The sequence below is a fragment of the Myotis nattereri genome (genome assembly GCF_964212035.1).
Source record: "Myotis nattereri genome assembly, chromosome: 1".
Taxonomy (NCBI): Eukaryota; Metazoa; Chordata; class Mammalia; order Chiroptera; family Vespertilionidae; genus Myotis; species Myotis nattereri.
Genome location: NC_138075.1, coordinates 132,612,201 through 132,628,258, shown reverse-complemented (window position 1 = coordinate 132,628,258; position 16,058 = coordinate 132,612,201). Strand labels below are relative to the sequence as shown.

The 16,058-nt window shown below is 41.3% G+C and overlaps 1 protein-coding gene across 1 annotated transcript in view; it reads left to right on the top strand.

Annotated features, from left to right (window-relative positions):
- Positions 1-16,058, top strand: part of CUBN (cubilin) — a gene marked incomplete at its 5' end in the record, with an annotated part of 286,558 nt that overhangs the window by 93,996 nt on the left and 176,504 nt on the right. Inside the window, one exon of the mRNA XM_081091329.1 lies at positions 9,033-9,183. Within this exon, the coding sequence (XP_080947455.1) occupies positions 9,033-9,183 (151 nt within the window). The remainder of the gene's footprint in view (positions 1-9,032; positions 9,184-16,058) is intronic.

The following is a 16,058-nucleotide window of genomic DNA, read 5'->3' as shown; positions in this document are numbered from 1 at the left end:
ATTGGCCTCATGTGCTGAAAGCAGGGCTTCTGTCCTCCTTTCAGCCTTACTACAGAAGCCTCAGGATTCTCTGTCTGAACCTAAGAAGTGTGCTGTAGTCCTCTTTGCCAGTTGGAGAAAGGCAGAGAAGCAGCTGAGATTTATGGGTCTGCGCTGACTTTCATCATCATGGCACCTCCACAGACACTTCCTGACAGATGAGTCATGCTTCCTGGAACTGTCTTTCACAGAAAGTTCTCTTCTAGGAGGCCTGGCATTTGGCTTAGAATTCAGAGATAAGTTATTTCAATTCTGTGTCCAACTGCTATTCAAACACATGCATAAAAGCGACAACAGTATTCCAAACAATTCAGTGTATGTCTCTCTACCATGTGAGCCTAGCATTGCACAAAGCGTGGTCTGGATTCAAAAGGAGTTTAGGATGAAGTGTATCTATTGGTTAATTAAGCCAAATATGTTGTAGTGTCAATAAGGGTAACCAGAAGCATTTTATAAGAAATTAAAGATGCTAAACTTGCCCAAGTAAAATGTTATTTAATTATAAAAAGTTAAAATGAGTGATATATCAGTGTGATTATGATCCCTTTTCTCAAAAGGAAATGCTGCTCTTTCCTGACCATCCCTCACAATAAAGGATCTTCATGCCGTTGCTTTACTTTGCTGCAGTTAATGAGGCAAGCCCACCAGCTTTCCACAGAGAGCCTTTGCTCTCAGATTCCAAAGAAAGTCTGTGTGTTTCCGCCTCACTATTCTCTCAAACATGAATACAGAATCCGGACCAGTAATAATGAGATCTAAAGATACTTTCCACACTACCCGGAAGCCACTAACATTACTTTAGATGCTCGGGGGTCAAATTGCTCTCTCTGCCTTCCTTTCCTAGCCTCAGTCTGCTCAGCGAGGCACCGTTGGCAAGTAGTGGAGGCCTCTCCCACCATCTAACAGGCCCACGGCGATCAGACTTACAAATTTTAAATTTAGGAATCCTTGTTTTAGTTCATTATATTAATTTTCTACTTTTTAAAATAGGAAAGATTTTCTATTGTAATATCTCAGAAGTTTGTTTTTTTCATGTCAACTCTACTCTTCAGTTCTTACATTTACTGTTTAACGGGCTGTCTTTCCCACTGTCCTGAGTGGGGACGAGTCTGCATGGCAGGGCGTTAGGGTCTCTGGCTCCAGGATCTGTGATTTCACCTTGTTCTGTGAACAGGGAATATTCCTCCCTGTTTCTGAGTCCATCTGTAGCAGATGGTGAGGCTTTTAGGAGGCAGAATAATTCTTTAAAATGTTTAGTACTTCACTGTAGCAATCCAGTTGGCAGAGGGAAGGCTGCGGTTTATGGAATTAAATGTTCATGTACACACGGGAGAGTGTGCCAGGCTTTCAAAGCATTTCCCTCACCACTAGGGAGGGAATTAGGCATCTAGTATTCCATCAGTGACTATCACAACTTACGTTTGTAAGAAGTCTTTAGTCCGTGAACATCTCAAACAGTGCTTTTAAATAAAGAATTAGTCTAATTAATAATAAAAACTTAGTGACTATAAAAAAGGAAGCACTAGGAACAGAATATGGTTTTAAATTAATGTTGGGGGAGATTACCTTATATAATAACATTTTAATGGACTCATTTTCATGTGTAATCTTGAGATACATACAAAAGACTATACAGATAGACAGAATAATATTTTTACTAGACCAGCTGGGGACTGAGAACCTAAAAGGGTATGAAATTTTGAGGTTGGAAAAACATTACCAGTGCATATCTACATTGCTATGTTAATTGGTCCCCAAAGATAATGCTTCAAAAATAGGCTTATCTGATCAAACCAGAATCCACATATTGTCATTGCAGGAAATTTGGAAAATATAGAAAAGACTAGATAAAATAAAAACAACCTAGATTATATCACTATTGATAATATTTGGCTGTATTTCTTTCCTGTAGCTTCTCCCTATGTGTTTATTTTAATATTCTTAGGGGATCATCCTGTACATACTCATCCCCCCATAACTTTTTTCCCATGAAACAAGAGCTTGTGAATGTTTCTCCATGTCACTTATTATACCACATCTTTTACAACGCTGCATCTTCCAGCATCATAGTGCAGCCACCAATTCTTGTCACAGAGCATTTGGAGTCTTTTCAAATACCTACTGTTATAAACAATGCTGCCATAAACATCTTTGTAGTTAAATCTCTGCACACCATCATGATCAGACAATGATTAAAAAAAAAAAAAAAGAACCAAATCAGCCTCGGTGGCTTCCAAAATGAGTAATAGAAAGAAAGCAGAAATAAAAATGCAAATGCACCATTAAAAGCAGACAGCAGCCAACCACTGCCTGGAAAAGAGACTATATGGTCTCTATTTGTGACAGATCTCTCATGCTGAGTGACACAGAGTAATGTGGTCTCTCGATGGGTTTCATGTTGTCATGCGATGCCCAGCACTGTGAGTCATGCTTTAATTTTAGACCGGTGTTTCACATTTCCTGCCCCACCCTGTCAGCACATGGCTGTATGGCTTTTCCTGTGCCTCGGGGAAGATGTGTGCCTGTATCAGAGTGCTCTGTGTGGGACCACGTGTCTAATTGTTGGTGGTGAAATGGCACCGGCTGTTCCCAGCGATTAGGCCTTGGTTCAGCAACCTTGGTTCCTGAGTTCAGCTACCAGTAAGAGAAGAATTCAGAGCCAAGCAACTCAAACCATAGTCAACGTTTATTTAGAACGTCCCAGGGGTAGGAAAAGTGAACCAGCTGGGCGGGGGCTCAGGAAACAAGTTACAGAGACAAAAGAAGGGCCCTTGGAACTTAGGAGAAAGAAAGAAAAGCACACCGGAGAAGATTCGAGGGGCGAACTCTAGAGAGCGAGAGTGCCCTGGGTTCTTTGTCTTCATGGTGGGGACTTAGGGGAGGTCTCAGGGGGAGGATCTCTGTAGAATATTCTTTAGCTTTCCAGGTGTGTCTCCTCAGGGTCCAGGTCTCCACTGATGGATTGGTACCAAGGCAGGGCCATTAGTCATCACAGCTGGTCCTGATATCAGCCATGGTATCCCTCTGTTTGGTTTTGCTGCTTTTCTGGGCCTGGAGCTGAAACACAAGTGAGGCCTCAATATTATCTCTAGTTTGACCAAAACTCTGTCTCTGTGGGCAACAGACTGAAGGCTCTGCTTCCAAGATCATTTGATGCGGGTCGGGACATCATTGTCCGAGGGTTTAGTGCTTAAGGGACTGGTTGTGCAAGGGATTGCATGGGACCTGTATGAAGCTATTCTCTAGGCCCCTTGCTCCTCCTCTAAATGGACCTACTGTGTGACTGGCAACATGCCAGGGGAGGGTTTGAACCGCATGGTCAGCCATATGAAAGGTCAGGAGGTCTAAAGTGCATGACCAGCCATGTGCTAGGGGAGGAAAGGTCACTCTGGGGGTGAGGTCCTTGTTTTCTCAGTTTTTTGGTTGCTAGGCACCCGGGCTTTCTGCCGCAGGCTTGTCATCTTGCTCCGCTCATGCCTAAGTGCCCACCATATCATGGAGGAGACTTCGCCTCCTGGGGCCATCCCAGAGCCACCTAGTGTCCACCATGCTCTGTGTATCCGCTCTCCTCTCAATGTCCGTGTAATTTATGCTCCACAATTTGATTAGTTTCCATCCCTGGGCTTTTCTCACCCACCGTGGGAGCCTTTTACCCCACTCTGTGATGCTTGTTGGACAATTTCTACTGTGGTTACAGGGCCAGTTCAAAGCCCTTCACATTTAACGTTAACTCCATAAGTTCCAAGTTTATCCAGGAGATTTGTGAATAAACTTTGGCAGCAACATTCTTAACAAGTACTCTAAGAAGGCAGTTCCCATGATCTGTTACAGTTGTTTTTCAGGGTGGGGAAATCTGCAGAGATGCTCCAAGAATTCACCAACCTCCACCCCTTTGGAGCTCCAGTGGCTAAGCAGGGAGAGCTGTGGGCTGGCCCAACAGAAAGGGCAGAGGAGGCTGCAACAGGAAAAAACACATGTAGAGCCATTTTCCTTACCCGGTGTCTCTCCCCTCTCCACCTCACCAGGGCAGCGCTGACCGACTTCCTAAGGTTCCCTTTACCACCACCTCCTGCCATGATCCCCCATCTGCCTCCTCCCGGACACAAACACCACGTTTTCATTTCCCTCCACAGTGTGATTTGTGTAGGGCCGTGCACCCTGCACATCAGGAAAGGGTTCAGTCTCCACACACCACTAGGTTGTCTTAGCAACACGTGGTAAGCCATGGCCGTCCACCTCCTCAAAGTGATTCATTGATTTGTTGCTTCCCTGTCTGGTCGGTCAGGGGTGATTTCTGTGAACTGTTGTACATAAGTCAGCTCAAGTTCTCTCTAGCCACTATCTTTTTTTTTTCCCCCCCTCTCTCAACGCTATTTCTGGAATAGTTTCTTTGGAAAAAAATGTTGGTTCCCTTTGCCTCTGACCAAGAGTTAGAATAACATTTTGAGCATATTCCAAATGCCAGGCCTCACATTTAAACTAGTACATGATTTGTCTCACTTGCTATTTAAAACAACCTTATGAGATAAGAACCCTCATGCGGCCAAATTTATAAAAATACTTTTAATTAAAGAGGTTAAGCAATTTTTGCAATAGGATATTCTCAGCATATTTTAGAGCTGGCCTGGACTGTGAACCTAGACAGACCCTGACCATATTGAATATACCCTACTGTGTTCCTACAATGCAATTTCTTTCCTGCTTCCAAATGAATTCTAATCTTCTATTAGTGACATTGACTTAAAAAACACACCACTGTATGAACTCATTATGTATAGTCCTCAGAAATTTAACTATCTTTCTTTATACTGACTAGAATTTTTGTTCTCTACAATTATTAGGGGATTCTCCATTACACCTAGAACTCTCCCAGATAAGTTATTTTAATTACATATTAAACTCTGAAGGATAAAGTTTTTGGAATTTTTAAAGATTTATAATAGAAAATGGACCAAAAAATTTTTTTCCAGAAGTGTCTCCATATTTTAATGACATTACCCCAAAGAAACTTTTGGTTTAATTTAACTACATTTACTATACTTATTTAGTTCTTAAAATTAGTACTCTACTATAAAAAAGAATGTCTTTCCAGAAAATTTTCAAGTAAATAAGAAAAACAATAGTTTTTAAAAGTATGAATTAGATTCCAATCTGAAATAGAAAGGACTGAGTTTTAGTTGTTACCATGTTTCTAAAATGTGTTTAGAAGTTAGTCTATATATATCCCAATCTCATACATATGAGATAATTTTATTCTTTCCAGTTACACCCCCCCCCCCCAGTAATTAAGCAGCAAGAGACACTTTGAAAGTACACTCTGTTCTGAGAGTCCTTACAGTTCATGAACTTGATTCCCACTGAGGGAGCAGGCTGAAGTGCACATTAGCTGACTGGGTTCCTCCAGACTTGAGTTCCAATGACTGCTAACATACCTATAAAACCCTTAATCTTATAGAAATTGTAAGATACGTTTTCTGTCAGTGATGCATTTTTGGTTTCATATTTTCCAACTTAATATTTGGTAGGAATCCACAAATCATTTTATATTGCAACTGGAGTCTGAAGTCACAAATAGTCTGATAGCCTATGCATGTATCAAATTATCAAAGGAAGTAGATAGAAATTGGTAAATGTGGCTAGGCAAGAGATTTCCTTCCTCTTTGAATGTCCTAAGAGTGGTTGAGATATTTCATAGTGGGGGAAGGATCCAAACCACAAAAATCCTAAATGAATAGTCTCCTTAAGGGAGTAACTGAAAACATTCTACAAAAGAGGTTTTGTGTAGACACATATCCACATTTGAAGATACATTTAATGGCTAACTTGAAAATATAAGCATCATTTCAGGTATTTAAAAAAAACACACCTCTAAACACAGTTACACAAATTAGAAGTGCATATTCAAAGTGAGAATCTCACTCTTTCTCTTCTTAATTTCTATTGGTTGCCTTTATATGGATTTAATTCCAACCTCACATATTTGTTCAGACCTAGTTGATGTTTAGGCTTTCCAAAAGAGGGGAAATCATACTCTTAGCAGGACCAATGCTTGCCAGTAGTTGCAATGACTCACAGCTGGAATGTCCTGTGGTTAACATTTTGCTCTGAAAACAGAATCAGAGGGCTCCAAGGGGTTGCCATGGTAACCAGTATTTGTATACTTTGAAAAATGACTGTTCCTGTTTTGTGTGGTAAATTTACCGGGGAATGAATTGCACAGGTGACGTTAGCCATCTGTGTGAATACAAACAAATAACCTGATTTAATTAAGTGTAAACTTTAGAAGGACATAAAATTGGGGATATGAGATTACTTTTTGTATAGAGGTGTTATTATTTTGTACTAATTAATTTATTAATTTATTTGACATTATGTTTAAGCACTTTCACCAAATGTCTATTTGATATTTATTTTAATGTACCATCCTCCCTCCCAAAGGCAAAAAGAAACTAATTATCCGTGATCAGTGATCCCCCAAAACCCACTTCCTTTACCCCTGTCCCCACCCCATTCACAAGGTGTTATTTAAAAATGATTGGGATTCAGGGATTCTCTTTCAATGAAGTAATCCTATCTGGAAAGAAGGAAAAAAAATCCCATCGAAATCATTTGAAAATGTCGGGTTTCTTAACCTTGCTGAGCTGGGAGACAAATTACTATACTGCTTAAGACTCTGAATAGAATCTAAAATATGGTTCCTCTGAATGTCACTGGCTAGTATTTCAGAAGATCCACCAAGCTTAGAGCAATATGGTTATAGAGAAATCTTACCTTATGTTTTATTGGATGAAAATGAAATAATTAAAGGTTTGGTCATTAGACTACAAAGTTAAGAATGAGCCTTTTGGAGTGGAAAACAGTAAGTGTTTTCTTGCCTCTGCTTGGGAACAGTATGTTTATTTCTGAATTAATTCGTTTTGATTGGGATTCGTACACTGAACTTAAAAAGAGTGGAGATAAATACCCTACAGTGAAGCAGCACTTTAGCAGTAAACAGAATGCAACACGGACCTTCTGCCCCACCTCCACCTCCTGCATTGGAGTGGGGCCTGAGGGCTGAGGCCAAAGGCTTCGGTTGTGGTTACCTATTCTTTTCATGTTGCTTTATTCTTTTTCTTATTTTTGTTTCTTCATTATGGCTTCCATCAAATATCTAGAATATTAGACACTTGATAATAAATGTACATATTTGAAGCAGCAATATTAAAAAAAGAAACTGAAAGGATAAGCCTGAAAAATAAATTTCAAATGCCTAGGTTTACAGTGAGTGATACAATGGACTTCTGAGCTTCTTTTTAAATCTCTGCTGACCTCCCTCCAAATCTCACAAGCATGTATGGCTATTGAACAGCCAATGCTGAGAACTCAGAATGAGACAAGCCAAGATTTATGAACCTGAGATTCACATGACCTCAAACAGATCCAAACCCTTTGCTGCCTAAATAGAGCATGCTAGAATTTAGGACTGAAAGACCCTAATCTGTATCTAACTATGCAGTCAGTTTTATATCATAATATTTTAGTAAATAAAAATAATTTGGTCAGTTTGGAATTTGTTGAATCTAGATTATACATTTTCCTTTCAGACACATGCAAACACATATGCTCTCACATACCCTTACATACGTGTAATCTCCAAGAGAATAATCAAGGAAGTCCATGATCAGTACCTTCCGTTTTGTTGCCATCCCAAGGATAACTGGAACCAAGTGTTTAAGTGAACAGTCGGGGGTCAAAAGAAAATATAATGGCCTTTACTTTTTCCATCTCACAAACCATAAGGAAGCCAGTGCTTTTGGATTATCTTTCCTGATTGGAGAAATATGGCAGAGAGGCTGTGTTTTTTTTTTTTTAGTTTAAAGGTATACCTGGCGAAATTATTAAATGAGGCAGGTAAAGGGTGCACAATAGGATATATAAATACCTCAATGGGAAAATGGGCCTTAGCAAAAAAGTTCCCAGAGAAGAATTACAAATGGGCAATAAACATGAAAAAAAAATCAACCTCAAAATAACACAAATTAAGACAATTATAAAAAACACACACAAATTTTCACTGTCAGCACCAGCTTTAAAAGTAATAGCCACAGTTGCCAAAGTTCCACCACACAAAGCATTTCTGTAAACTGCTGGTGGGAGGGGACATTGGGACAAACTTTCTGGTAAGAAATTAAATTATATACATGAAGAGCCAAGAAAGATTATACTCTTTGATTCATTTCCCTTATAGGAATATTTCCTGGGGAGAACTTTAAATATTAGGCAAATATTTATTTTGGCAAAAATATTGGAAACATCCTAACTGAACAACAACAGAATTGTAATGTAAACAATATCTTATGCTACCATTAAAAACATTTACATGGATGATATAATGACATGCTTAGTATAAAACAGGGAACACAATGACATGGTAGCCCAAATTATACATACATATCCACTTACACATGTATGTATATACACACATACAAATGAAAAAAATATTGGCAAGCTAAACTTCTGGTATTAACAACATATCAAAAGTGATTATCTTCAATGTGATTAATTTTTTATTTTCCTTTTTCATTGCTTTCTAAAATGTCTGATTTTTTATAGTTAGTATTTATTTAAAAATTTACATCTTACAATTACAGTACATTTATTGAGCTTCTCTTATGTGTCAGTATGTGAACACATCTCATTCAGCCTACTATTTCCTTATTCTGTGTCTGAATTATACTTTGGAGGGAATTTGCTAGGCTGACATAACACCAAAGAATATTTGGATTTCCAAATTATTTGGCTTAGAAATCATCCCCATGACTCTCTCTCTCTCTCTAGTTTTCTATTTTGCATTCCTATGTTAAGCATCTGGTACTCGACCCACCTAAGCAGATTTAACCTTAACTTTTGAACCAAGGAACAGATTTTGCTATATGAGTAGACTTTACTTTTTCCATCTGACAAACCATGTGAAGCTTTTTTTTCATTGGGAGGTTTCCCTTTGATTTCAGCTCTATGACGGCTCACGGAGGATAGGACGCTATTGTGGAGAAGATATGCCACCTTCAGGGAGCACCACGGGCTCGGCTCTTCAAGTGCTGTTCCACACCGATGGGGTTGGTAATGACGAGAAAGGATTCCAGATGCAGTGGTTCGTTCACGGTAAGCCCAAGGCCGACCTCAGTCATAGTTCGTAGTTGCTATTTGACAAGAACTGGCCCCGTTGCAAGTCTATTTGGAAACTATACCATCAACACCAATTAAACTGAGTAGTAATCTCGTGCTGGGCCTTAGAAAATTTTACTCAGTCATTGTTGGCTCTTGGAGAGTTAAAGCTGTTAAGGACAAGAGAGGAAGTGCAGTCAAAGTGGACAGGATTTGGATAACTGCTTAGGTAGGTGCAGTCATACATTGCTTAAGAGAAAGAAAGGAGCAGAATGAAGTTTCTAAGAGTGAAGACCTGTATGTGGGTATGGCAAGGAAATTGCAAGGTAGGGTGGGGGCCTCCTAGGGAGAGTGGAATAGAATGAGATGTAAGGCTTACCCTGACATAAGGAGAGAAGGAATGATGGGTTAGAAGGAAAAAGGAATCAATTAGAGAGAGAAAGGGAGGAGCAAGGATTGCACTGCCAGGGAAGCAGGAGGAGAACTAGTGATGCCCCAAGCCAGGAATGTGTGTGGTGCCTGCCACATAGGTAGGGGCACATCAACGAACTGGTGGTTCAGGAAGCAGGTAGGGTCGCTCAGATGGTTAGAGCATTGTTACAATATGACAAGGTTTGGGTTCGATCCAGTCAGGGCCACATACAAGAATCAACCAAGGAATGCATAAATAATTGAAACAACAAATCGATGTTTCCCTCCCCCTTTCTCCCTAAAAAAAATGCAATAAATAAAAATTTTAAAAAAACTTTTCATTTTTCTGAAGATGAAAATTCATTTAAAAATATTTATTTATTAAATTGATTAGGGTGACATTGGTCAACATGAACATATAGGTTTCAGGTGTGAGTTTCTATGTTACAAGACCTGTATATTGCACCGTGTGTCCACCACCTGAAAGTTCATTTTTAACAGTAGTCCTGAAACTTCTAGACCAGTGGTTCTCAACCTTCCTAATGCCTCGACCCTTTAATACAGTTCCTCATGTTGTGGTGACCCCCAACCATAAAATTATTTTTGTTGCTACTTCATAACTGTAATTTTGCTACTGTTATGAATCATAATGCAAATATCTGATATGCAGGATGTATTTTCATTGTTACAAATTGAACATAATTAAAACATAGTGATTAATCACAAAAACAATATGTAATTATATGTGTGTTTTCCGATGGTCTTAGGCGACCCCTGTGAAAGGGTCATTTGACCCCTAAAGAGGCCGCGACCCACATACTGAGAACCACTGTTCTAGACTGACCTCATGTGGCCCAGTCTAAAGGGAGTGATTCTCTAAACCTACTCCCAAAAGCAGCAGCAGAGTCACCCGGAACTTGTTAGAAATGCAAATTCTCAGGCCCCATCCCAGACTTTCAAAATCACAAACAGGAGGCCCAATAATCTCTCTTAACTGGTCTCCCTGGTGATTAATGTTTGAGAACTACCCCCCTAGTGTAATCCAGACTTGAAAATTACAGTCCTTGTGAAAATTATAGTAGCAGTTCTCAACCACCGTTCAGGACTCACTGGTCTGTTTCAATTTGAAAGAGAAGAGGAGCTGCAGTGTTATACCAGGCACCACACACAGACATCCAAGCTATGGCCACACTGTCAAAGCCAAGGGTGAGCCCACGGCGAGGGCCTGAATGTGTGTCATGGTTGACTCTTGAGGGTTAACATCATAGTGCATTTATTATATGAATCTCATGCTATATATAACTGAATAGTCCTGTTATATATTTAAGAGTGTTAGACATCCTGAGACTATAAACTGGAGACTGAGTATATTTCTGTTAAAAAATAAGAATGGGATTTTCAGTGTTTAAAACTATTCAGTGGTTATCCACAGAGCCACTTATAGCTTGAAATGAACTATAATGAATTCCCACAGTAAATGAACTGTAATGATTAAGCTTGTAGAAGTTCTTGACCGTCCTCTTCACCAAGCAGGTAAATTTAACCTTGGAATGCCAGTTTGTGGATCTGTTAAATGAAGGGGCTGGATTGATTCATCTCTATAATGCAGTTTGTCTCTACTATTCTGTGACTTAGAAATGGTGTGATTCTAAGGAAACTGGAGACAGTGTGAAAAGACCTAGAAGAAATGAAAATCTTGGGAAATGACCCAGATCTTCAAGGACAAGTGTTATTTTCCAGGCAGCGATTCTCAGGGTTTTATATACACATGAACCACTTGGTCAAATGCAGATTCTGGTGCAGGGCTGGGGTGGGGGTGGCGCTCATTTATAAACCCTCATTTATAAAAAGGTCCCAGGCAATGCCTGTGGCGCTACTCTGTAGACCACACTTTGAGAAGCAGGTAAGAGCAGATGTTGAGGCTGGAGAAATCAAATGATAGAAAGACAGCATCCATTGAGTCTAGAGAAAACTTCGGGGTGCTCCCTGGACTCATTGTACTAGTAGCAGAATAATATCTTCAATTTTTCTATGTCAATAGGATAAGAGTGGGCACTCCTGTAAGAAAAAGAACCTTAGTTTCTAAAGAGTTCTGTGCCTGGGTTCCAGTTTCCAGGGAGAGGATTCAATTATTCTGCAGTGGGACCTTGACTATTGCTGACTTAAAACAACAACAACAACAACTCCCTCAGTAATTCCGGAAGAAGAGTCTTAGGAGCAGTGACTTTGCTGGTCATGTCTTTCTCCTCCGTGGGCTGCTTCCCCTCCCATCCAGGCTGTTCTATCCATGCTAGCCCAAGGCCACCTGAGGGGCATGATTTAATGGTCATTAGTAACTGTACCAGTTACTGTGTCACTGGGTTCTTCCCGCCAACATGCTAGAGGTGGCTGTCTCCTCTGCTGACAGCATTTCTGTTGGGGAATTGTTTTTCTATCAGCTCCATTTGAAATCTGTCTTCCTAGGAGGAGTCAGAGACACCCTCTGTCTATTGTCTTTTCCTGTTTACTATTTCAAAACTTTCTCCCAATTGCTGAAAACTTGCGAAGCTTGGATCTAGAGTTATGCAACAAAATTTTTGCCAGCTGGGACCAGAACTGAAAAAAAAAATTTAACTCTGTGTTGCCCACTGTTTGTAAATTATGCATGGGAAAAACCTTCTGGAAGGGGATGGTTAGTGGTCTAGATCAGTGAAGAATTAATGAAATCGTCGTGTATGATGGTTATGCAACGGCACAGGTACCCCGAGTCCATACTCAGCATCTGAACCAGGTCTGCAGCCTGAGATGTAGCCTGAGAAGAGGGGCCACAGAATAGCTCGGGGTCAGGAAAGAGGTTTCAATGGGCACATTCCCCTGCTTCCTACCCACGGGAGGTAAACTGAAGACATAAATCTGATCTCTCAGTTATCCGTGTCTTCATTCCACAGATGTTAAGGAACTCTGGGGGCCATGTGCTGTGTAAGGGCTGGGGACAGGGTGTGGCTGCGACCAGCAGGCCTGCTCCCACTCTCCTAGAGCTTACAGTGATTGGGAGAAGTAGCCATCAAGCAAGAAGCACACAAATCCATATAAACGCTAAGTGCCAGGGAGCCCACAAAAGAGGATTTGACATCGACAGGGGGTCAGAGAAGACTTGCATGAAAATCTAAGAGTAAGCAGGCGTCAACTAGACAAATAGAAGGAAAAGATTCCAAGTAGAAGGAAGACCCCGTGAATGGAGCGTGAAGAGTGAGTGTGAGGGACCCCGAAGTCCAGAGTGGCTGGAGTCAGAGTCAAGAGGAGCAGTACTGAGCTAAGTGGTGGCCAGAGCATTAGGGTCACCCATGGCAGGCAGAGGGGCCCCACGGTCTCTTTTATGTATGTCTGTCAGATTTCAAATAACCAAGTTTTGAGTGGGATCTTGAAGGACTGAAGTAACATGGCATGTTCTGGGACTCGGAATATGAAATAAAATACAAAGCAAACAGATGCAAAGTAACTGTAAAAATTAGTCTCGATTTTCAAGTGTAATAGTAACACTTCTTTAAAACTGGAGAATGAAATTACTGCTACAGATTTGAAGTGATTGAACTTTTATAATAAGTCTATGTTACTTTTATAATCAGAAAATGAGATTTCAATTTAAGAACGGTGACAGTAGTGCTCTTGAGTGTGTGCTTGTGTGTGTAACGAAAGCGATCGTTTCTGCATCACCTCTCTAAGCCTCACTCTCAGAATTGGGTTCCCATGCTGGCACCCACGACTCCTAGCCTGACGCGTCATTTCTGAGCATCGCTGCTGAGGAAGAAGCCCCATATGCTTCATGGCGCCAATTAATAAATAACCCCGTTTGCAAAATGTGCTTCTTTGTTGACGGCACAAACCTATTTGCTTTGAGAGAACGGATCTACAATCGGGCTTTATTTGTGGGCTCATTTCTAAAGTGGCGCTGTAGGCCCGAGATGAAAGCGCACTGCCTTGCCTTTCTTCGAGCCCTCCAAGGAGGCCCGCCCTGCGAAGAAAGAAACAGCCACAGTGCCCTGCCTGGCTCAGCTGCTGACGGCATTGTCCAGGGGCTGAATTCAGCCGGGGGTCTCCGCCCGCCCGGGTGGCTGAAGGCAATCTAGAGCTTTCTGCGAGCTGTGTGAATAGGGGCCTCCCGCCAGCTGTGCACACCCTCTCTCCTCTGCTCCTTTCTCCCAGAGGCCTGCTGCTTTCACTTGGCAATGGAATCCCACATGCAAACAAGGTCAAGGAGCTTTGTGAGAGAAAGAGTGACATTTGCAAAGGAAGAGAGCCCCTCAGCTGGGAATAGCAGGGGGAGGGCTAAGTGGCTTGTGATCAGGAGGTGATGTCACCCTGGACTCTCACAAAGGAAAGGGTAGCCTTTTCTTTGGGGAGATGGATGACATCAGCCCCTCGAATGGGGGCTGGTTTTTCATTTTATCTTCTTTTCAGCTATTAATGAGATTTCTCAAGCCCTGAGGGTTTTCAAAAATTGGCCTGGGGAAAACATTTTTAAAACTTTGTCAAGATCCTCCGTGGCTGGCTTGGTTTGAGCCTGAGCCAGCCCTTTCCTGACTACCTGGGGACATGCAGCACTGTATCAAAGGGCTTTACAAAAATATAGAGAGAGCGAGCCCTGGCAAAGAACCTCCATGAGGTCAGCAATGTTTCTCTTAAACCTTCCCTCCAGTTCTCTTTCCCTCACTCAGACTTTTCAACAGTGTTTGTTTATTGCTGGTCTTTTAGGGGAAATCCTTCTAACTTGTAATGTTTATTACTTTTGGGACTTAGAGTATGTGTGAGGGATGGGAGGGGTGGAGGACAGGGGGCGGGGGGAGGGGAGGTTCCGGGAGTTTGACCCTTTGAGGACAAAAGTTTTGTATTTTCATTATCCATTTGCCTTTAATGTGAATGCTGGGTAGTCACCCGGAGGGTGTGAGGGTGAATAAATTGGGCTCCATAAGGAGATCTGCAAAGGACAGACAGTTCGCCATTGTTAATAATGTTATAGTGATTACACGTACCCTTTGTAAGCAGATATTTATTGAGAACGTTTTTCATTCAGTCATTCGTTCAGCCAACCAACCAACACATATTGATTCACTACCAGGTTCTGGGTGTGGTATTTATAACATAGAGAGTGTATTAGTTAGCTCAGGAGACCGTAACAAAAGACATCAGGTTGGGTAGATAAACAGCAGAAATTTACTAGTATTTCTCACCCCTCTGGAGGCTAGAAGTCCAAGATTAAGGCGTTGGTGGAACGAGTTTCTCTGGAGATCTCTCTGGTTGGCTTGCAGATGGCCCTCTTGCTGTATCCTCCCATGACTGCTCTGTGAGTGTATATCCTGTGTCTCTTCCTGTGTCCTGATTTTCTCTTCATATCAGGGCACCAATCAGATTAGATCAGAATTCACCCTAGGGGCCTTATTTAGACTTAGTCACCTCTATAAATACTCCTATGTCCAAACACAGTGACATTCTGAGGTACATGAATTTGGGGGGATGCAATTTAGTCCAGCAGAGAAGAAGGAGCTAGTACCCTTGACCTCAGGAGTTAGTCATGTAGTAAGGGGAACAGGCAAATAAACAAGTGTAGAAATAAGTCCATAATCCATGATGCTGTAGGACACAGAGGAAATCCAGGAGAGCCTGCGGGAGTTCAGGAGGCCCTCCAGGCAGCTTTTGTACAGGAATCATCCGTCAGACAAAGGTCCCAGAGAGGAAGACATTTCTAAGGCTTAGGATGACACCAAAGTTTTGCCACTAGCAAGTGTTTCAGCTAGAGCACATATTCTCAGCATCAACCCCAAGGGGGTAAAAACTGGTTCTTGGAAGGATGAAAAAAAATCATATGCTTTATGTATAAAGTACAGATATCTGTAACACATAACAGATATATAGTATATAGTATATCTGTGATATTAAACTTTTATGAGGGTGAATTTAGGGAAAACAAATCTCAGAAAGCTCCTTAGAAGGGCAATAGTGAACCAACAATGGTTGAAAAATACTGAGCTAGAGGTAGTGATAGAAGTTGAGGCAGGGCAGGTGTCAGAGACCAATTGATAAGACCCGTGCAAGAACTTGGATTTTGTGTCTCGTCTGCCTGGAGCCTTGCTTCTGCACAGTGCAAGCATTCACAATCTGGAGGTATGATGTTTGCAGTGAAAGTGAATTTATGAGTTGTGCTTTGCAAAGATTCCAGGGGGGGTGGGTTGTGAATCACACTGTCTGGTTCTAATCTCAGGCAGACCTTTCTCTCTGCTGGTGACGAATCGCTTTCATAGTGTCACTTCCTGCTGGGTGGCTGATATGTAATGTCACAGAGAGAGAAGTGGTAAAACACCTGTCCCGATCTGCCTCTAAAGTAACCTTATTTATGATTAAAAAAACAAAACAAAACAAAACATCCTTTGTTCAGTAGTCTGTAAGCAATCTCTCGGTTTAGACAGACTCCTGGGATTCTTTTATTA